Raw genomic sequence first — 21,470 nt, 5'->3', positions numbered from 1 at the left:
GTTTATTCACTTTGTATACCAGCTGTAGCCCCTTCCCTCATTACCTCCCAATCCCACTCTCCTCCCTTATATCCTCCCATGCCCCTCCCAAAGTCCACTGAGAGGGGAGGTCCTCCTTCCCTTCCCTCTAACCCTAGCCTATCAAGTCTCATCAGGACTGGCTGCATTGTCTTGCTCTGTGGCCTGGTAAGGCTGCAGGTGATCAAAGAACCAGCCACTGAGTTCATGTCAGAGACAGTCCCTGTTCCCACTACTAGAGAACCCACTTGGATACTGGGCTGCCATGGGCTACATCTGTGGGTGCTCACGTTTTTAATCTCTTCATTCGGGATGCAGAGGCAACATGATCTCTGTGGGTTTGAGGCAAGTGTGTTTTCAGGACAGAAGTGGTTACGGGCTGGTCAAGGCTACATAGTAATACTGCATATGAAAACAAACAACAATTTTTGCATATTGAAGAGATTACATCCAGAGCTGTGAGGGGCTGAGGACCTGCCCTAAACTAGTAGATCTCACACGAGGTCAACTGGAATGAGGCTTTTGTCAGGTACTTGATGAAATCCTTATGGGGTTTTAAGCAGATAACCAGGTAAGCCTTTCCCAGTTTGGATCAATGGAGGCTATGAAATTATACATGAATACTTACTTATGCTTATGATAATTTGTTAGGAAGCCATACTTTCCCCTCACCTTACAAAAATTAGGTTTCTAAATCTGTGAATGAAGAATTAAGAATTTTCCTAAAAAAACTGAAAGTTCTAATAATAATATCCTAGGAATTATTGTATTGCACCAGTGAGGCCAGTCTGACTGTTGCTATGGGAACAACTGCCAGGATGAACATTAGGGAAATTTTTCATTCATGTGAAGTTGAAAGTTGTAATGGATACCAGCATTTGATATCTAGCATGAGGTCTTCATTGTTTTCACGCTCATGTCCTCACCTTCTAGCAGAGGACTGTGTAGCTTTTCTTAACTTAGGGACATAATGAAAGGAATGCTCTGAACGACAACTGAGTATCAATTCCACAATGCCATACAGAATCAAAATGGGCTACCACAGTCCCTGCCAGGACTCTAGGTTGAAATGGTGGTTTGAATGAGAATGGCCCCATAGGCTCATGTATGTGAATCCTTGGTCTGCAGCTGGTGGAACTTTTGGCAGAGGATGAGCAGGTGTGGCCTTATTGGTGGAGGGGTGTCACGGGGTGCTCTGAGGTTTCAAAACTTGCACATTCTCAGTGTGTGTCTCTCTGCCTTGTGATTGCTTCAAGATGCAAGCTTTTGGCTAATGCTCCAGTGCCTTGCCAACCTGCTTGCTGCCATACTCCCCACTACGAAGGCCATAGACTCTGACCCTCTGACACTGCAAGCCCCAATCAACTTTTTTCTTTTATAATTGCCTTGGTATCTTATCACAGCATCAGAAAAGTAACTAAGACAGTTGGTCCTCTGACTTCCCTGCTCTTCCCAGGAAGATGGCTTCCTAGCTGCACACCTTACAGATGTGTGCTCAGGAGGAAAGGAAGTGGAGGATGGCCTTCCTGGCAAGTCTTGGAAAATCATACATTTTCCCAGCACCTACTTATACATCATTGGCCAGGGTTCAGGAAATTATGGCTGAGCATACTGAAGCCTGTTTGAAACTTCTGTGTGTAGGAGAGACAGGTGGACAGACAGACACTTAAGAAAGCTTCATTTATGGAGCTGGAGTGATGGCTTAATGGTTAAGGGTACTAGATGCTCTTCCAGAGGATCATGTCCTACAACCATAGCTCACAACCATCTGTAACTCCATGTCAGGGGATCCAAAGCCTCTCCTGACCTCTGTGGGCTCCTGTATGCATGTAATGTGCACATTCAGGCACACACACACACACACACACACACACACACACACACAATTTAAAAAGAAAGCTGTCTTTGCTGTTCACTTCCCTTGTGGGACTATGGCCCCAGTCCCTCTTCCAGAAGCCCACACAGAAAACACATGATGAGCAGAGATGTGAGAAATGTTCAGTTTTTTTAAATGCCAGCAACATTATAGAATAGGGAGGCCTTATCAAAGAGAGCTACTAGGGACACTCCCAGAAACTCTGTAGGTATGTCCAGGAAAATTCTGGGAAAGTGATGAGAGAGGCCACTGTCCTGTGGGTATGTCTCCTGGAAGGCCTGTGATAGGCCTGAAAAATGACCACAGGCTTTTTTTCCCCCCCCAGCCTTGGGAAACTCGTAGGAGGCCAGGCCCTGGGTGGCATGCTGGGCCCTGAGCAGAGCCTGACTTTGCTCCCTTCTCTCCCAGCAGTAACTGTGTGAACATTCCCCATAAGAAAGAAGACAAGAGCATTTGTGAACCCACTGCAGGAAGTTCCAATCCTTTCTTGGGCCCATGGGCACCAGAAAGGGGCTTCCAGCACTGTCTCTTTCTTGTTAGGTCTAGTCCCAACAACCTGCTTTTGTTCTGGCTGCTCTACTATCCCTGCTCATCTGTCACTCAAAGACAGAATGACACATGTCCTGAGCCAACCCACCTGTCCTCCTCGTCGGGCAAGCTTGTCTTGTTCCAGTTAGGTGGACTCACCTACCTGTGATTCTCTAAGACCCACAGTCCTACTACTAAGAGGAATGCATAACGGCAAGGTGTTGCCTAAGGACCTGTGGTGATTCTGTCATCGTTTTCAACTCCAGATAAGCTGAGGCCATCTGGGAAGAAGGACCCTCAACTGAGAAAATGTCTCCATCAGATTGGCCTGAAGGCATGCTTATGGAACATTTTCTTGATTAATAGATGTGGAAGGGTCCAACCCACTGTGGATAGTGCCATCCCTGAGCAAATGGTCCTGGGAGGTTTAAGAAAGCAAGCGGAGTGAGGCTGCAGATCAAGCCAGAAAACAGCGTTCCTCCATGCTCTGCTTCAGTTCTTGCCTTGAGTTTCCTCAGTGACAGAATATGATTAGATGTAGAGGAATTTGAATCCAACAATGTGGCCACTTTGGCTGGAATACAGATAGACATGCCTTTAATCCCAGGAGACAGAGACAAGCAGATCTCTGAGTTCAAGACAAGCCTGGTATAAAAGCAAGTTTCAGGTAAAGAAAAGCTTAGGTCCAGGTATGGCAGTACACACCTTTAATCCCAGCACTCAGGAGACAGAGGCATGCAATCTCTCTGAATTCTAGTTGGCGCTGTCCAGGCAGTTTGAGGGTAAGTTGAGAGGCAGTGCAGTGGAATAAGGTTCATGGCAGTTCAGTTCATGGAATTCAGAGGCAGTATTTAGAGAGAGAGGTTGAAGACAGAACAAGCTAAACACAGGTGAAGACAGAACGAGCCAGAGGAGAAGGAGCCAGAAAATTAAAACAAATTACTAGAATTAGTGTGAGGCTAAGCAGAGCAATTCAGTCAGAAACTCAGAGAAGCCCCTTTCAGTCAGCTTGGAGAGGAGTTTGAGACAGAACAGCTAAGTTGAACCAGCTAGCCAGAGTTCAGAAAGAACTGGAAAGGGTCAGCTTATTCAGCAGTAAGCCTCAGAGGCTGAAGACATTCTAGACCTAGGTAAGACTGTATGGAGGCTAGAAACTTCCAGGACTAGGCCTAGGTTAGCAGACAGACGCGGTCTGGAGAATAAAAGCTACTTTTACAATTAGAACCTAATAAGACCCCTTTCTTCTTCAAGTTGTCTTTGGTCAGAACATTTTATTACAGCAATAGAAAAGCAAATTAAGACAGAACCCATGCCCAGTGGGGTGAGTCTACAATAGCGTAGAGCGGGAAGTGCCAAGGCAAAACTGGTTTAGCAGATCCCAGACGTAAAGGTGCTGTGTGAGGAACTGGTCTGTGAGAGGCTGGTCTGGGCAACAGGCTGCAAAGCACCTCATGCAGGCACAAGCCTGGAACATTGCCAACAGTGGCTCTGTAACATCAGCTGGTCATTCCCCTCTTTAATGTGATATGCCCAGTCTACATTCTCCTGCAGATCTTCTGTTCTGCCTGCACCAACCCTGGTGTCACTCCTTGTCACCTGTCCACTGTTCAGAGAACATAGGAGCTGTCACCTGCTCCAGCCATTACTGGGTGATGGAGTTAGGAGATGGCTAGGCAAGCCTGGCTCTGAGGACACCAGACTGCGTCTTCCTTGAGATGTGGGCTAACTGTAGGGTGGCACTGCCATTTACTTTAAGTAGTTCTATTTTTCTGTGAAACAGCCAAGGGGAAACAAGCCATGGCTTTGATCATATGGCACCACAGATGTTCGCTATAACTGCTCTAGTTCACAGGTTTCCTTTGCAGTTAGGCCACAAGGCTTGCAGATACCCTTGAGTAACCCAGAGTTCAGGTCTTGCTATTTTTCTCTAACTTCAAAGTCTGCCTTTTTGTGGTTTAGACAGTAACTTGAAACTCCATAAAGAGACTGCTTGTCCTCAGGAGTTCTCTCCCTAGATAGAGCCAAGAAGAGATGCTCCTGACTCATATTCAGTGGAAAGCAGCCTCATGACGGCGAGCTTCATCCAAACAAGGGGCTGGGTGCAGGAAGGAGATGAAGAGGTTGTCTTTGGGCCAGTAGCCTGGCTTTAGGTCCTTGTTCTACCACATGCTTGTCAACTGTGGCCTTGTGCAAGCTGTTGTAAGCTGAGGAAGGAGTCACACCCCCTGTAGTGGAAGTCTTGGTGTTTTAAAACCTGTTATGTAAACATAACAATTACGTTATTTTAATGTTGATTTAATGTTGTTTTAATCCCAGGTGTGGGATCTGCGGCTGCTTTAGGCTGTTCACAGCAGCTGACTATTTGTCTCCTGTAGGCTGGGAAGGGCATGATCTTTGCCAGCTGCAGAAAGTTTAAATCTAAGGAATCTGGAGAAGGAATAAGATGCCAAAGCCCAGAGAGTGTTGAGGAAGCTCTTAAGAAGGCTGCTGGTGCTCCCTCCTGTTGCTCATGGTTGCTGCTGAGGCAGTTTGACAAGAAGTTGGAGATACACTGAAACAAAGATTGGACTTGCCCCAAAGATCCAGAGGATCATAACCAGCAGGAAGTAGCCTAAGAGAACTAAACCCCCTCTTCCCACTAATGTTCTTTTCCCCTACCTCGTATTGGAATATTGGAAAGAATTGGGGTGGAGAAGAGAAAGATATTAAGAAACGAAAATAAAGTAGATTTAAAAAATACAACCACAACCCCCTTACCAGCTGATGGTAGGACTGCATGAGCTGGCGATGGGTAAGGACTTAGGTCAGATCCATGTGTTGTAACCCACAGGTAAAAGTGGGCAACTGTAACGGTGCACAGAATCCAGAGGGCAGAGCTGGCTTCCTTCTTCTCCATGTCATTCTTTGGCCTCAGTACCAGTACATCTCGATGCAGTCGTAAGTGCCCTTCTCCCATTAGTCACCCACAACACTCCTTTGCTTTTTAACCACTCTGTTAGAAAATGCTCCAGCCACATTAAGTGACCTCTGTCAGGGTAGCCAAACAGAGATTATTGTTATTATTGCCAGCATCTTACTGTGTTGTCCAGACTGGCCCAAATCTCCAGTCAGCCTCTCAAGTAACAGGAACTGCCAGAACATGCTACTATATCCGGCTTCGAGCCGACCTTATTGGTTTTGCCAGCTTGAACTCTGTGCCAAATTCTTTATCTATGCTATCTCACTTAATGATTTGGGAGTAAAGTATTTAAGGCAGGTTGTAAAAGGCTACTTTTTCATATAATAATTCTTTAAAATAGACAAACAGAAACACAACAATAAAAACAAAAAGTAGTGGAGGGGCTGGGGAGATGGCTCAGTTAGTAGAGTGCTTGCCATGCAAGCTTGAGGACTCTAGGGAATCAGGTCAGAAGGCCCCGTGTGCTGGTGTGCACCTGGAAACCCAGCACTGGGGAGGCAGAGACAGGCGCAGCCCTGGGGCTCCCTGGCCGGCTAGCCTAGCCAAGCTGGTGAGTTCCAGGGTATCGAGAGACCCTGTCTCAAAAAGATAAAGTGAACAACACCTGAGGAACAACACTTGAGGTTGACTTCTGGTCTACACAGGGGCCGGGGGAGGGGAAGAGGGACAGGGAGAGAAAGAGACAAAGGCAAGCAACGGGCATTTTTAAGAAGTGCAAAGGAATGAGCTCCCGCTAAGAAACCGTCTATTTACAGGGAACCCGGAGTTGAAGTAACAGCGCAGCGCCTGCTTTATCTACGGAGAGGGCAACACGTAAAGGATCTCATCTCACGAGCGAGCACACCCACCCCAAGGCGGCTGGGTAGTGGACTTCTCAGTCTTGCACTAGTGACATTTGCAGCTGCATGATTCTTTGTTGTTAAGATTAGACTTCAATTACATCAGCATTCAAACGTGTACCCACTAGATGCCATCATTACAGTTGTGACACAAATGTCTTTAGACACTGACAACGATCCAGGTGTGCAGGGAAGGGAGGACCGATGTGCCCCTGGTTGAGAACCACTGTGTGCCCAGGTAAACACCTATAGTTGTGTCTGACTTTGGAACACTCGGTAACCGTTTTATTCAGAAAGGAAGTGCGGAGAGACAAGTCGTGTTACATGTGAGTTGAGGGCACATGGCTGCCCCAGAGCCTGTCTTGCTGAGGCACAGCCCCTCTGTGGTGACCTCCCCAAGGGTTGACTGGCTGCATATACTGCAATGTCAGGCTCATGGTAAATCTTGGCTCAGGGGCTGGGAAGATGGCTAAGTCATTAAGTCCCAGCAAGCATGTGGACCCAAGTTTGGAAACCAAGTACCCATGTAAAATTAGCCAACTCCTGAGCTCTGGGTTCAGTGAGACTCTCTCAGAAACTAGATGGAAAGCAACTGAGCACTGACCTCAGCATTGACCTCTGGCCCCCACACACATGTGCACAGGAACCAACACAAATACACACACCATCCCTATCCACCTACCCAAAACAATCCTGGGTAAGGCCACTGAAATCAGTGGTATCTGGGCAAAGTGGACAGCCAGTCTGAAAGGCAGCACCAGGCAGGGCCAGGCTTTCATCATGTATAGAGACACAGAGGGGTATGTGGCTGGACCAGGGTGGGGCTTCTACACTTGGACTCAAGGAGCAGCCAGGATGGGGAAGCTGTAGGGAAGGAAAACTGTGATGGAGAAGCAATGACTGAAAGGATTATTTCCAGTTTCCTCTCTTCTGGCCTCTGGGCACCCAGTCACCCTGTCTTTCGCCACCATGAAACCAGAAGTTTGGTCCAAACTGGGAGGAGTGCATGGTATAAGCTCACATGATGCGTGCTGGACACCTTAGCCTTTGGCCAGTAAAGGGCATAAGTCCCTAAGTGTGGTTTGGCCTGCTCTATTACTAGCTCCATGAGTCAGGCCCCTGCAGTTCACACAAGTAGAGGCTGTGGTGGGATGAATGTGGGACAGGAAGAAACTGGGAGAACGGGCGGGCACTGTGTGTGCTCTTTGGGTGGAGGTCAGCAGCAGCAGGTGCCACATGGTCTCACACACTTCTGTGACACCAGAGACTCCTCAGCGTTCATGGATGGACAGAGGTACTGGAAGAACCAGCAGGATAATGGTTCTCCATGGACATTCAGATTCTAAGTTTTTAATTTGCTGTTTTGGGACTGGGCCCAGGCCCTGGCAAGAGCACTTTCCACAGAGCTGCACTTCCAGCCTTTGTTTTGTTTTTTGACAGCATCTTACTATGTAGGTCAAGATGGTCTTGAATTCATTACGGAGACTAGGAGGACGTTAAACTTGAGATGGTCCTGCCTCTGCTTCCCAGGTGCTGAGACTGCAGGCACATGCCACCAAGCCAAAGCTTTAATGTTTGGATGGCAACTTCCATGGAACTGCTTTAGACACATTACTGGCTGGTCAAGCACTCCTCCTTTTGGTCCTGCTGGCATTCCGCTGGCAGAAACTCTGAAAGACAGACAGTGTTTCCCTAATGTGCTGAAGCTTCCTGCTGAGACCTGTACCTATCTTCTGCCAGGCTTCATGCCTGCTAGATGACTGCAGCTTCCGCCGAGCCCTGCAAACAATGTGTGGCACCAGGAGAGACTTGAGCTGTTTAGAGCTCACTGTAGGACCGAGGGCCAGTGACTTACTTCTGGGAAGTCATCTCACACGTGAAGCTAGCATTAAGTTACAGCACTGAGGGTGAGCTAAGCTTGTGGTTTTCAACTCTCGCTGTACTCTCTTTTTCTGAAGTTCTTTTCATATCCAGGTGCACCCAAGGCCATTCTATCCCAATCTTGGGGTGTGGTTCTACAGTCAGCTTTCTAAAATGTTCCCCAGGTGCTAGGGGCAGAGTGCAGAAGCAGAGCAGGAGCCCAGCCTCAGTCTTCAGCAGTGAAGGGGAGATTATGCCTCCATTCCAGATGAGCAGAGAACAAACTTGGTTTTTCTGTCTAGAGCCTGCTCTCTTGCTTCTTGCTGGGTCATTTTACAGGATTACTTGCTTGCTTTGAGACTAGTCTCCCTGGCGGGTTATGGCAACAGTCTTGGGAATATTCGCAGGACTGCAAATGTTCATCTCTGAAGGCGTCTCAAGAGTCACAGTAGGCCCAAGCTAAATGTGATAGATAGACCAAGAGAGGTGAAATCGCTGCGCGGGTGGGTGGAGGAAGGATGCCATCACCTCAGGCTCCAGTGTAGGTTAGGGGTCTGGTGTAGGTGTGGTCAGTTGCCAGTCACATTTTCCATTCAGGGCTTGCTCCTTTAGCTCCATGCACTCCAGGTGAGGTTGACCCCATGAAGCCACACCCCCATTTATTCTCTGGATGCCAGTTCCCAATCACCTTGCTATTTCCTACAAGGATCCTGTCTCTCCAGCTAGTTTGAATAGAAACTGAGTAACCGACTTGCCTTTTTACCCAACGAATGGATGCCCTTTCTATCCTGCATGCTGTGTCCTCAGGGCAAGGTTCTTTGGGAACCCTGTCTGCCCCCCTTAGAAGCTGTAACGTTTTTCTAAGCCCTGTCCTGCGGTCTGACCTGGAGCCTTCCTGGGTGTGCACAGGAGGCACAGGCTGGGTCCTATCACAGCCTGAAGGAGGCTGAGGAATCTGAGGAAGGCAACCTGTAGCCCAGCCCACCCTTGAGCTCACTGCATTCCTTTCACCCAAGGTTGGCAAATTCTTCCCACAGGCTTCTGTCCTACGCTTTTGGCCATAGGGCCATGTGTGGGAGTGAGAGTGAAGCCTAGGAGTGGAGAGTTGGGAGGGGTCAGGATCTGCCCCTACATTGCCAGGTAAGAGCAGGAAGAGGAGCCTGAATTCTATGCCAAGAAAATCCTAATGATCAGATGCAGAAACCACACGATAGGAAAACATTAAAAACTGAAGTCTTGATTCTCTCCCAACAGCCAGTCCCAGCCATGTTTATTACTCAGCTTGTGCTGGAATAACAGTGGACAAAAATAGAAACTGCCTGGCTTTACAAAGGCTCTGCTTTTCTGTCCAGTCAGGACACCTCACTGCATGCCTCAAAGACCCTAAAAGTGCAGGGCCTAGAGGGTGACTGTGGGCTTTGACATCAAGCTGAGAGCAGAGGAAGGTCAGGCTCAATAGCCCCAGTGGGAAACTTAGGGCTTTCCATGAGGTATAGAGCTGCTGGGGTCCCAGAGAGATGCTCCTGGCTGTGGGGCCAGTCTGGTCTACTACATGCAGCATACAGCAATGGCAGTAGGGCCAGGGCTTTGTGCCACTCTGTCTTTGGCCCAGGGAAGCAGTCCTGGGTGGAAGACTCTCCTCTGGTGGCTGCAGCAGGGAGAGGTAGGTACAGAGAAGCAGATTTCATGCCCTTTGTGGCTCTTCAGGATTCCCTAGGAATGTATCCTTAGCCACTAGCTATGTAAAGCAACGATGGCCCCTGGGATTCCCAAGAGCAAGCATGGCTCACGGTGATGTTCCCATTGCGTAGTCCCGGGTGTAGTCGGGGATTTGGCAGGGGCACAAGTGAAGCCACAGGCATGTTGGAGGGCTTGGAAAGCCCTGTTACTGATCCTGAGATGGGAAAGGCGAGGATAAGCCTGAGAGAAGCTGGCTCACCCCAGGCCAGCTGCTTTCTGGAAGCCAAGGTCACTGCTTTGCTATGTCACTCTAAACTGCCAGATGTGCCCACCTCCAGGCTGGGCAGACAATGCTGCTATCTGAGGGGCTGCTTGAGTTCAAACAGGCCTGTCCCGCCTTTGACGACTTTTCCCACCACAAGACAGGCTGAAGGTGACTTCAGTTCATCATGGGAACCTAAGAAAGACAGAAGAGCTTATGTCAGGGGTCTGAGGGAGACGTGAGGGGACTGAGGGCTCAGTGCTGAGGTTGCATGGTGGGTGCCTCCGAGGCCCTGTGAACTCGAGGCCCTGTACCTAAGTTTGGAAGAGGAGCTCTCTCCTTACTCCATCAGAACACAGACCTGTACTGTCTGTACCGCTGCACTTCTGACTCCGAGCTCTCACCCAACGCAATGTGGAACAAGCCTACCTGCCCAGGGAGGGCCCAGGTCACTGCCCACACTCACCCATCATGGTGGCCTGTTTGAGAAACTGGAAACTAGTTTCAAACGTCATCTGCTGCAAAGGGGAAGAGCTTGACTGGATTCCAAAGCGATTGAGTGGTTTATAAACACCCTCAAAACACATATAATCAGCAACCAGGGAGAGGTGGCGAGGATCGACTGCGATGCCTGTCACAGGGCAGAACATTAGGAGGGGTCAAGCAGTGGCAAACAGTGGGTGGGATCACACAACACAAGGCAGGCGATGGCCAGACCCGGAGGGCTCTCTCAGCCCCGCTACCTCCTCATCCAGCTGTGAAAGCCCTGGCCCAGGCACTGCTGATTCTTTCATCTTGCTCATTATGTCTACCTAGTAGCACAGAATCTGTCTAGTTGAGATGTTTCTACCTGGGACTAAAACCTGAAAGGGCCAAAGCCATCGATTATGAACCAAAAGCACCAGCAACTGAGTAGCTTCAAGAGTCACAGCCATCACCTTCCACATTCTCTCAAGGGGACTCTCAAGTGACATAATCCCTATACACTCAACGACCATGCTTCCGTTCCCACCAAAATGCAGGCCTGACAACTTCATTTCTCTTGCCCTGGCCACCCGGCGCTCCACCCAGGCTGGGCATGCTGTCACATTCTGCTCACCATACACGGCAAACACATTCTTGATCTCCTTCTCTATCACCCGCAGTGCGGCCTCGATGCCGTAGGTGCTGGCCATGGCGTGGATGTCGTTGGAGTAGAGGCGGCGCAGGTCCAGCACCTGGGCGAGGAAAGAAGGGACTGACTTAAGTGCCCCACGGCCAGCTTTCTCCTGTGTGTTTGTCTCCACTATTCTCTCTCCTGTGCCAGAGGCTGGGTACAGCTGGTGCCCAGTGTGTAGAGGCAGCAGGGATGGGCGAGAAGGAATGCTGCCGGCAGAAGTGTTGCTGCACACCAGTCGTGGCCCTGTCTTGCTTTTGTAACCAGTGTGAAGAGACAATTTAGCACACACTTTAGACTCAGCGAGAAACCAGCAGGGTTTTTATTTATTATTCATTATTTTTCTTTTAACAAAGATCTGTTTACTGGGAAGGACTCTTGAGAGGTGAGGAGCGCTCCCTCAAACACTTCTCCAGGGTGGGGCAGGGACAGGTTGGATCCCACAATTTACTGGAACTTCCTCGAGGCCCAAGGTTCTAGCTGTGCCACAGGGGCTCTTGGGGCTCTGCCCCAGCACTAGTCCCACTCCACAGGAGACAGAGACAGGCTGTCTGACTGAGTGCTTGACAAAAGGCCCATGTGAGATAACTCGAGCCACAGCCTGTACTCTCAGGAGGTGCAGATCATTTACTGCTCATGCCCTGGGCAAGCTTGTGGGAAAAGAGTAGCACAAGGTCCTGGACAGTGCAGTGCGGGCTAGGAGGGAAGGGGCCAGCGCAGCCCCAGGCTCCTTAGCAGCCTGTAGGAGAAACTCTTATGCGCTAGGCTGAAAGCATCTCTGAAGGAAGGACTGGCGAGTAAGTGGGACAGGAGCACAGGCCTCCTTCAGCTTCACGCAGGGAGCTCGGGGTTGAGCTGCAGCTACCTTTTCCGGATACAGTGAGCAGCACTTGGGCCGGCGATGCAGCACACTATTTCCTATACTCTAATTTGAGAAGAACTTCAAGAGAAAACAAAACAGCACAAGCAGTGTTCTTAAATGATCCGAGGAAGCCGGGCTAGCGATGAGAGGTTTCTCTGCGGCAGAACTAACAGGTACTGGGAGACCTTGGGTCACGGATAAGGGCTCACTCAATCTGGGGACCACAGTGTAGCTCATCTGTCTCAGTAGGGTCCAGAGTTAGTTGATGGGGAGCTTAACTCGCACTGCCTGGTTCCCAAAACACAAAAGGTTGGGGCCGAGGAGTTGCCCAGCAAACAGCCTGCAGAGGTCACCTACCTCAGAGTACTTGAACAGCTCAGGGAGGTTGATTCCCTCTGTGTTCAGCACAAGCTCCTTCTCATTCTTACTGTTGGTCGTTTCGTTCAGGAGGCACCGAGTGATGCCCTTGGTTGTATAGACAATGGCATTGTGGGCCAAGGCCACAACCAAGGAGCTCATGTCAAAATTAATCTTCATCAGTGGGAGCTTCAAAGTCACCTATGAAAGAAAGAGAGCTGAGCCAAGGAAGACTCCGTGAAGAGGGCTGGGGTCTGCAGGTCTACTTCAAAGCCTTCAAAGCCCACTCCGTAGTCTCCTGGCTGGGGAGAGGGGTCCTGCTGGAGGTGCTGGCAGGAGGACGGAATACTGGGTGGTTTAACTGACCCACATTCAAGGTGAAAACAGTCAACAGATGTCACAAAGACATGGACACTCAAGTCCACCCCACTGCCTGTCCTCTCTAAGACCACAATGAAGTGTGTCTGGCTTTAGGCTGGGTCCCATCAGCAAGTCTAGCTATCTAAGCTTTGGAACAGTGGAATTTGATTGAAGAAAGAAAGGACAAGGAGGGCCAGGCGCAGTGGCACACACCTGTAATTCCAGCACTCGGAGGCAGGCGAATCTCTGTGAATTCGAGGCCAGCCTGGTCTACAAAGTGAGTTCAGGACAGCCAAGACCACACAGAAAAACCCTGCCTCGAAAAACCAAAAAGAGGACAAGGAGTATGTTTATGCTGACACCAAAGCATTAAACCACTCAGTCTTCAAAGGAACCATGAGATTCGGAGGACGGGGTCCAGGGGACCTTTTGGGGAGGCAGAACTGAAGGCTCACTGTCTTTTGGCAGGAAGGAAGCTGCTATACCTGTGGTGTACGGGGACACCTGTGATTCACTGGGAAGGTCTCACCCGCTGGGCCTGCCACTGACTGGCGTGTGCGTGCGCACGCGCACACACACACACACACACACACAATTTCTGGGCTCTAGGGGTTGGGAAGTGGGATATGTGGGGCTGTGCTTTAAGAGTACTGGGTTGCCAATCGTTAAAAAATTCTTACTGGGGGGTAGGGGTGTAGAAAGGGCTCAGCGGTTAATAACACTGGCTGCTTTTCCAGAGGACCCGAGTTTAATTCCCAGCACCCACATTGTGGCTCACAACCATCTGTAACTCCATTTCCAGGGGATGTGATGCTCTTTTTGGCCTCCAGAGGAATCGCACACATGGCGTGTACTTACACTCACAGGCGAAATACCCGACATATAAACTAAAATTAAAAAAAGAAAGAAAAGGCTCCTCAAGGGACATTCACACAGGAAGAGCAGCTTGTGGGTTCAGTGGTACGCTTCTACTGGAGGTCAGACTGGATATAAGCCCCTGGCCCACGTTTACAGACACTGACCTGGCACCAGAGGCTCTTCTCGGTGTCATACTGGTAGTCCTCAATGAACGAGTGGGCCTCCCGTACAGCCTGGATCCGGCGGTCTACGGCCTCAGGTCCCTGAAGCCTGGAGTGGCGGTGGGCAGGTTTCTGGGATGGTTCCTCCTCAAGGCCTAAACCTTCTTCCTCATCTGGCTCACGGGCCTGGGGGGCACCTTCGCCACTGATGTCCCCTTCCTCTTGTACACCCTCTTCTTCCTCTTCCTCCTCCCCTTCTTCCTCACTCTCATAGTCAACCTGGCAGGAATTGAAATGCAGGCAGTCAGTGAGGGTCCCGGTCACCTGAATTTTACCCACAGAACAACCCCAGGCCATGTTGGCCCACGAATAGCCTCTCGGCTCTGATCTGGACACCTTCCATCACCTTTCCTCTGAGACGGTCGCCCCTCGGTCCCGATGTGCCCGTCAGGGGCAGTCACTTGCCACAGATTCCTTGGCTCACCCACTCACCTGAGCTTTCTCCCCTGTGAATTTCCTCAGCCTCTCTAATCTTCTCTTTATCCTTATCGAGATTATGACACTGGGGATTGGTTTGGGGAAAGTGAGGGAGCTCAAGAGGACAGGTCTACTGTACAAGCAATAGACCCTGACTTCTTGTCTGTCTTCTCTGGGTCTTTGAGTCTGACTCATATCCAGCATTAGCCAAGATTCCAAGAAAAGTCCTGTCTGACTAAACAAGAGTATACTGGACAGACAAGTCTTCCTTCAGACTGCTGGCGGGTTCCGAGTGTGACGGAGGGTACAGCCCAGAGGCTGGGGAGAGCAGACGCGCACTCAGCCAGCATTGCTCACCTCTTCTTCTTGCTTCTCCTTGCGTTTGGTGTCAGAAGCATCTGCATCCCCCTCCTCAGCTTCAGCATCCACAATGTTCCCCTCCTCTTCCTCATCCCCTTCCTCCTCTCTCTGTGGTTTGAGATGAAGGAGAAAAGTGATTAGTTCTAACACTATCCAGCAGTCAGTGAATCCGCACAACGACCCTTTCACTTAGTGATGATGCAGCCACCTTCCCACCGTCCATCTACTTCCCCCTCTGTCAGTCACCTCTCCCCACCCACGACCTAACCCAGCCTGCTACCTAGTGTCCACTCACCTAGCCTGGGTCTGCCAACCTCTGTGCCTGTGACTTTTATGTGCACCATTTGTGAGCCTTTTGTGTTTAAACATACAAAGCAGTGGGTTCTGTTGTGGTCTGTATCACTCTCAGTGTACTTCATGCTTCCTGCCCTCTCCATCTTCCCTCTCTGCTCGTTCTTTAGTTCTAATGGCTTGCTAATCCCTCCTCGTGCTTTTGTGTCACATACATTTCATTACCCTCTCTTATTTACCCTTAATTTTTTTTTTTTTTTTTTTTTGTTACGGATGCATTTTAGTGGCAGATGGCTGCCCACAGTCATTACAAGATGAAAAAAATACTGCTCCAATGTTGCAGGTGGAGCTGAGGAAAAAGCTATCTTTTCTTCCTGGCATCAGTTCCTAGTTTCTTGGCCTCTTTCTGGCTAAGTCAAGACTGGACAGATGGTTAAATACAGTTCATGTCAATCTTGTGCTAGAATTAAAATGTCAAAGCCACAGGAAAGGAGGGACCTAGGACTTTCTCTGACCCAGGCCACCCTTGCATTCTAGACAGGCCAGAGCCAGGTGATACAGAGCTAGGTGGGGCATTCCCAGGCCCGCTTGTCAGCAATGGCCTCTGTTTGCAGCCCTAGGTCTGGTCCTTGGCTGTAGGAACCTCCCACAGCAGCACCAACAAGTCTTATAGAGTGCTGAGAACTATCACAAAACCTCCCCCAGAGATGAGACTTTGGGCCCTCCATGCCTCTTAGCCTCAGGATCAGTCCTATGCACCTCACAGGGGCCCTAGCCCTGGCTCACCCGCTTCCTCCCCGAGTCCTCGGCATCATCAAGGTCCTTCTGAGTAGCTCTTCTCGTGTTCACAGTTCTGAAGGCTGAGGCTTTGCTGTTCTTCTTTTTGATGGCTTCCATTAGTAGTTTAAAGAATCTGAATGAGAAGAAAACCATCCAAGCCATCAGGCTAAGTGTGTCCTGCCCTTCCGTGCTGAGGGACTTGCATGGGAGCTAGCACAGAGGCCCAAGGCCAGCATCTCCCACCCACCTCTTCCTTCCCCTACTTACTGAATCTGTCAGAAAGAACACCTGTCCCACACTTCAGCCTCATCTGTCTACATGCTATGTCACTCTGTGAGTGATGTTCTCTGTGATAGACAGCTTCCTGCACTTTCTTACTTGCTTGTCTGGAGAATGTGGCTGTTAGTATGTACTATGCAAGCTTGTCTTAAGCACCATGTGCTTTCCTTAAGGCTTGGTAGAGCTTGTGTTTGGTAAACGGCAGATGCTGGCGCCACTGTGCCTGTCATCTAATCAGAGATGGGAACCCAGCCTGGGACAGCCCAACCTCTCCCGACATCCGCAATATCTCAGCACAGCAGGTCTGGCTGAGTCAGAAGAATCCCCAGCCTCGTATTTGGGAGCCCCAACAACTGAATGAATGAGAGATGGTCACACCAACAGGTTAGAATCCAACCTATCTGAAAGAACTCATGGGCCCCTTCTCCCTAAGCCCCTCATTTTAAGGGTCCCTTGGACCTCAGCCTGCCCCATTTCCACATTGCTTAAAAACAAACAAACAAAACAAACAAACAAACAAACAAACCTTCTCACTCCTTGAGCAGGCACTCAGCTTTAATTTACAAAACACTAGGTCTCACCTTAACCCTTGCATTCATTTATCCTATGTTCTGAGCTCTAACCTGTGCCTAACCCACTAGTCCTGTAGGCAAGCAAATGATGAAAAGACATGCTCCCAGGCCCCATGCAGCATGGAGTTTTAGTTTGAAAAGCAGCAGGTCACACGTTTTTACTGTTTTGGTCATTAAAGCCTAAAGACTATCATCTTCTCTTGGTGTTTTTGTTCGTTTGTTATTGATTTATTCATGTGCTGAGTATCTGCCTGCATGTATGTTGTTACTATGTGCACCAGATGTGTGCCTGGAAACCATGGAGTTCAGAAGAAGGTATCAAATTTCCTAGAACTGGAGTTACAGATGTTTGTAAGCCACCATGTAGGTGCTGGGAACCAAACCTGGATCTCTGCAAGGTCTCTTAAGCTCTATGCCAACTCTCCAGCCATTTCTGTAACTTTTTAAAGAGTGCGCAGTTTTGCGGAGACCCACTATTCCAGCCACAAGTGTGCTCAGCAGGTGCTGAGGAAAGGGGGCAGGAGAGTCAGAAGAGAGGAGACAGGGCAGTTTTGGAAAGAGTGAATAGTAGAAAAGGGCGAGAGACTTCTCATGTTATAAGGGTCACTTACCCAGGGCCCCACAGAGGAGATGGACTAAAGCAGACCGCTCCCTCCACAGCCTAGGGTTATTGCTGTCATCGAGTGCCTCCGTCCTGTCTCATTATGGACACCCCAGCTCTGAGCGCTGAGGTTCCTTGCCCACCAGTCACCCTTGTCCATCTGTTCCTACTCAGGCATCCTTTGGGCATCTGCACTGGAGGTGCTGCCAATTTGCTCTTCTGTGACCATGCCAAGAGCGAGGGGAGTGACAGCGTTCAGCAAATGCTCTTTGAAGGCCGTGCTACTTCAGTATGGCAAATGAAAGGAACCAGAGAGGAATATGGCAGAGGACCCACCCATCCTACGTAAACCACTATGAACGGCAGAAGCGGCTGCTGCGTGAGTCTCATGGCTGGTCCAGGGGCCAGAGCCTACAATCTTTGACTCACACTCATGCTCTTCCACTCTCCCACTCTGACCCACTCTGCGGTTAGTCACACAAACAGCCAAAGTGAAGGGTGCCAGTAGCAATATCTGAGACCATTTGTGTCTATGTGTTTCTGTTCCTTTTCTTTCCATTTTGTGTGAAAAACAAAAACCAAAAGACTTATGATCTACAGATGAAGAAGGCAGAGGAAAAGAAAAGGGGTAGCAGAGACAGGAAAAGGGAAGAATGGAGAAACAGCTGTGGGGCATGGTGACTATCAAGGCCCCTGCCATTTCCTATAAGCTCTGAGGCCTTAATGTGGTTGAATCACTCACTGCCTGGGCTGACAAAGGCATGCTAAACGGCAGCCCATAACACAGACTGCTCTTACCTTTAGCTTTGCCTGAGACCTCAGAGGTCTGCTATGGACTCACTACCCAAAGTGACTGCAAATGACCTTGTTTATCACAGCTTTTTAAGTGTACAAGCAAAACACACCTAGGAGTTCCAAAAGTGCTTGACTGCTGGGAACAAGCCAGGATCATCACTTGGTGAGAAGAAACACAAACAAGTGGTTTAGGGCTGGCGAGATGGCTCAGTGGTTAAGGGCACTTACTGCTTTTCTAATGGACCCGAGTTTAGTCCCCAGAACCTACAATGGATGGTTCACAACTGCCTATGACACCAGCACTAGGGGGATCTGACATCTCTGGCCTCTATGAACAGAGGCAGAGGCAGGCAGATCTCTTGTGAGTTCAATACCAGCCTGGTCCAGGAGAGCCAAGGCTAAGCAGAGAAAACCTGCCTCAAAAAGAAAAAAGTGATTTGCTGTTTTCATTTCAACAAGGCAGACAGAACTCTAAGCTCAGCTGCCATGTACCTCATGGAGTCCCACCTGCCTGGCAGCTAAAGCTTTTGGGTGAAGAGAAATGGAGCAAGCTGTCAATTCAACCCCCTGTCAGTCATCCTCGAGAGGCCCTGCGGTGCTGACCCTTCTCAGAAGAGAACTTGCAGGCCAGCACTTTGGAGCCCTACTCCTCTGTTATTAACAAGCTGGCAAGCTGGAGCCTATTCTGTGCTCCTGCCACGTTGCCCCCTGTCCCAGAGCATATGGAGGACTGCCTGGTGGAACAAACACAGGGAGGCACTGACGGAGCACAGCGAGCAACCGGGGTCATGTCATCTGGGCAGGATCAGCTGGTTGGTGGCTCCTGTCCAAAGGACTTCATTTTCATCTGAGTTCAACGGTCCTGACAGCCATCCTAAAGGCCACCTGCTTAGAGGGCCAGCTTACCAGGAGGTCTTATCTTTGCTAAAGGCAAATAGTCCCTCTCCTTTGGTCTCACCTGCCTCAGTAGCTGCCTGGACTAACTCAGCACAAGAGTGACGGGTGAAGTAGAAGACTTTCTTCTCTGCCCACCACTAGCTCTCCTGATCTTTGTGTGTACACATGGCGGTGTGCATACAGAACCCAGAGGGCAGACAACTGTTGAGAGTCAGGACTCTCCGTCTACTATATGAGGGCACATGGATCAAATGTCAGGCTTGGTGACATGCGCCTTTACCCTGAGCCATCTGATGGTCCGTGTTCTCTACAAGTTAGCAGCTCCGGATTGACCTCGGATCCTGTCTACATAAAAGGCAGTGGTTGGGGGCCTGTGGCCAAATCCTGCCAATGATGGTATCTCTTTTGCCTAGAAGTATATTTACTAGTTTAGGAGACTGACTTTCTTTCTCTCCCCATCTGCTCACCCAAAGCAAAAGCATATAACAAGACAGCAAGAGGAGGCAAACCCTTCTTGTTTAAAGCAGAAGATCCCGGCACCCTGGCCCACATTCTTGCCTACGAGCGCCAACCTCCTAAAATAGATTGCACATTCTGCCAGTGGCCTCCCAAGCCGTGTCACCACCACGGGGTCAGTGGGCAAGTCAAGTGCTTTGGTCAATCTTCCCACCCTCTGACTCTGTACCCTCAGCTTTATGGCCTATGCTTTCAATTGTCTGTCAGTGTCTGAATGTGACAGAAAGAGGAAGTTCATTCTCCCTAGCAGACAGAAACCAGAATTCCTGCATGGAGCATATATTTACACAAAGTGGTTTAGAAACAATGCCACTGGCTCACTATCAGCTGACTGGAAATGAGTGAGGAAACACATTTACAGGTGGGAATCCCAGGGCATCCGACTCCACACGGTGTGCTGGTTGGAAATACAGAAGCACCACTGTGATGGGGCTCCTTTACTTCCTGTACAAGTCCTCCCCACCTTAATGCCATGAGCAGGAGAGAACTCATCAACCCAAGACAATCTGCAGTAACAGGTGGCTAAGAATGGTCGCAGTCACAGGCCAGATGGGGGTGAGGGCTCCATACTAGATGGCAGGGCCTACTGTTCTTTAAAGACATCCTTTGTGGACTCATGCCAGGAGGCTCCCTGGGCCAAAGTCAACGACAAACACAGATTGTCCTCACCTGGTTTCCATGAAGTGCAGGATGTCCTCAGGTCTCAGGCACTTCTCCTGCTGGTAATACACATGTGGCAGGAACTGAAACCGGAGCTCATACACCCGGAATTTATTTTGTTTTTCTCCCATACAGAAGGACTCCTGGACGTCAACTTTTTGCAACACCTGGAACCAGATGAACACAGAGAATCTGACCTGTTCAGGGCACACGTGACTATCTGCTACTGCAAAGCATCACAAGATTCCACAACTCTGAGGTAGCTGGGGCCATAGCCCCAAACTCCAAAGCTCTGCCGCCTGAATCCTTGGGGGAAGTTTGCGAGAACAGCCTAAAAAGTACTTTCCTAGTGTGGCCTGAGCCCTAAAGTGTGTTGTGTTAACCCAGGAAGCATTCTTTCTGCATTCTTCTGGCAAATGTTATGGAACCAACTATTGTCTTAAAAGCTTCTTGTTGTAACCCTGCTTAGCACCTGGTAGAGGCAGTGTCTGTCTTCCTGGTGGGAGTCTGGGGCTAAGCTGCCAGCAGGCTGCTGTTGGGGTAGGAAGATGCAGGATAAGGCCTTCACCTGTGTGTGAGAGTATGAGACAGTTACCTCCCCCAGGCACACCCTGGTGAGCTGCTTCTTCAGACTCTTCACTCTCTTCAGTGCTTTCTTGGTGTTGAACACAGGCACGCTCATCATAGGCGTCTTGATGTTGGCACTGGCCACCATGAGAATCTCCCTCAGCCTGTCAAAGAATAAGGACATATCCCATGAGAAGTAAGCAGATTTTCTCGTTCACCTGAAAGCTGTTTTGGAGATGGCGGAGCACATTCTTGGCATGAGAAGCCCTGGGATGTTATGGGGGGTGTGGTGTTACCAGAGTCAGCGCTGCTCCTGCCAGATTCCCTGCCTGCAGGACTGGCTCCTGTGCGTAGGTCCACCTAAGGCTTGCTTCCCTGCACCAGTCTTGGCATTTGGCAGCCACTCAGAGAGCTCAGCAAATGGATGAGATGACCCAACCCTCAGCACTATTGAGGCCTGCCAACCTCAGCCCCAGTCCAGCAGGCTCAGCCTCCTGCAGTCTCGGGAGAGAAGCCCATGCTAAGTCAGGGAGCTGTCGTGGAAGGAGCACTGAGCGAGGCCTGCCGCGTGGGCCCACACCTTCTGCCTCCCGGCAACCACCACACTACAGGGTATAGATATGCACCTATGGGGCCCTGGCCACAGGAATGGCGCTCCTCGAGTTGGGCGGCAAGGTGGCACTGTGCTGGAGTGTTAACAATGTTCTTGTGTGGGAGGGCTCTAAAGTATCTCTGGCAACCTGGTGAAGGATGTGGCAGAGGGATACATAGAAATCCTAAAAGATCAAGCTACAGAAAGCATTCAGGCTGCAAACACGCTCCAGAACCTCAACTGAGGATCCACACTCAGAGGAGACTTAATCCCTCGCTCACCAGCACCCTTTCCCAGCCGTGAGATC

At 49.8% G+C, this 21,470-nt stretch overlaps 1 protein-coding gene across 1 annotated transcript in view; it reads right to left on the bottom strand.

Moving 5' to 3' along the window:
* Positions 1-9,320: 9,320 nt before the first annotated feature.
* The window catches only part of Polr1a (RNA polymerase I subunit A), a 63,446-nt gene continuing 51,296 nt past the window's right edge, over positions 9,321-21,470 (bottom strand). Inside the window, exons 26-34 of the mRNA XM_055596430.1 lie at positions 20,600-20,735; positions 20,014-20,171; positions 15,691-15,817; positions 14,611-14,721; positions 13,780-14,055; positions 12,398-12,598; positions 11,122-11,239; positions 10,489-10,653; positions 9,321-10,217 (exon numbers count right to left, since the gene is read on the bottom strand). Of these exons, the coding sequence (XP_055452405.1) occupies positions 10,117-10,217; positions 10,489-10,653; positions 11,122-11,239; positions 12,398-12,598; positions 13,780-14,055; positions 14,611-14,721; positions 15,691-15,817; positions 20,014-20,171; positions 20,600-20,735 (1,393 nt within the window). The 3' untranslated portion in view covers positions 9,321-10,116. The remainder of the gene's footprint in view (positions 10,218-10,488; positions 10,654-11,121; positions 11,240-12,397; positions 12,599-13,779; positions 14,056-14,610; positions 14,722-15,690; positions 15,818-20,013; positions 20,172-20,599; positions 20,736-21,470) is intronic.

Source organism: Psammomys obesus, unplaced genomic scaffold, assembly GCF_907164565.1.
Source record: "Psammomys obesus unplaced genomic scaffold, mPsaObe1.curated_primary_1811, whole genome shotgun sequence".
Classification (NCBI taxonomy): domain Eukaryota; kingdom Metazoa; phylum Chordata; class Mammalia; order Rodentia; family Muridae; genus Psammomys; species Psammomys obesus.
This window is presented reverse-complemented; position numbering and strand designations above follow the sequence as displayed.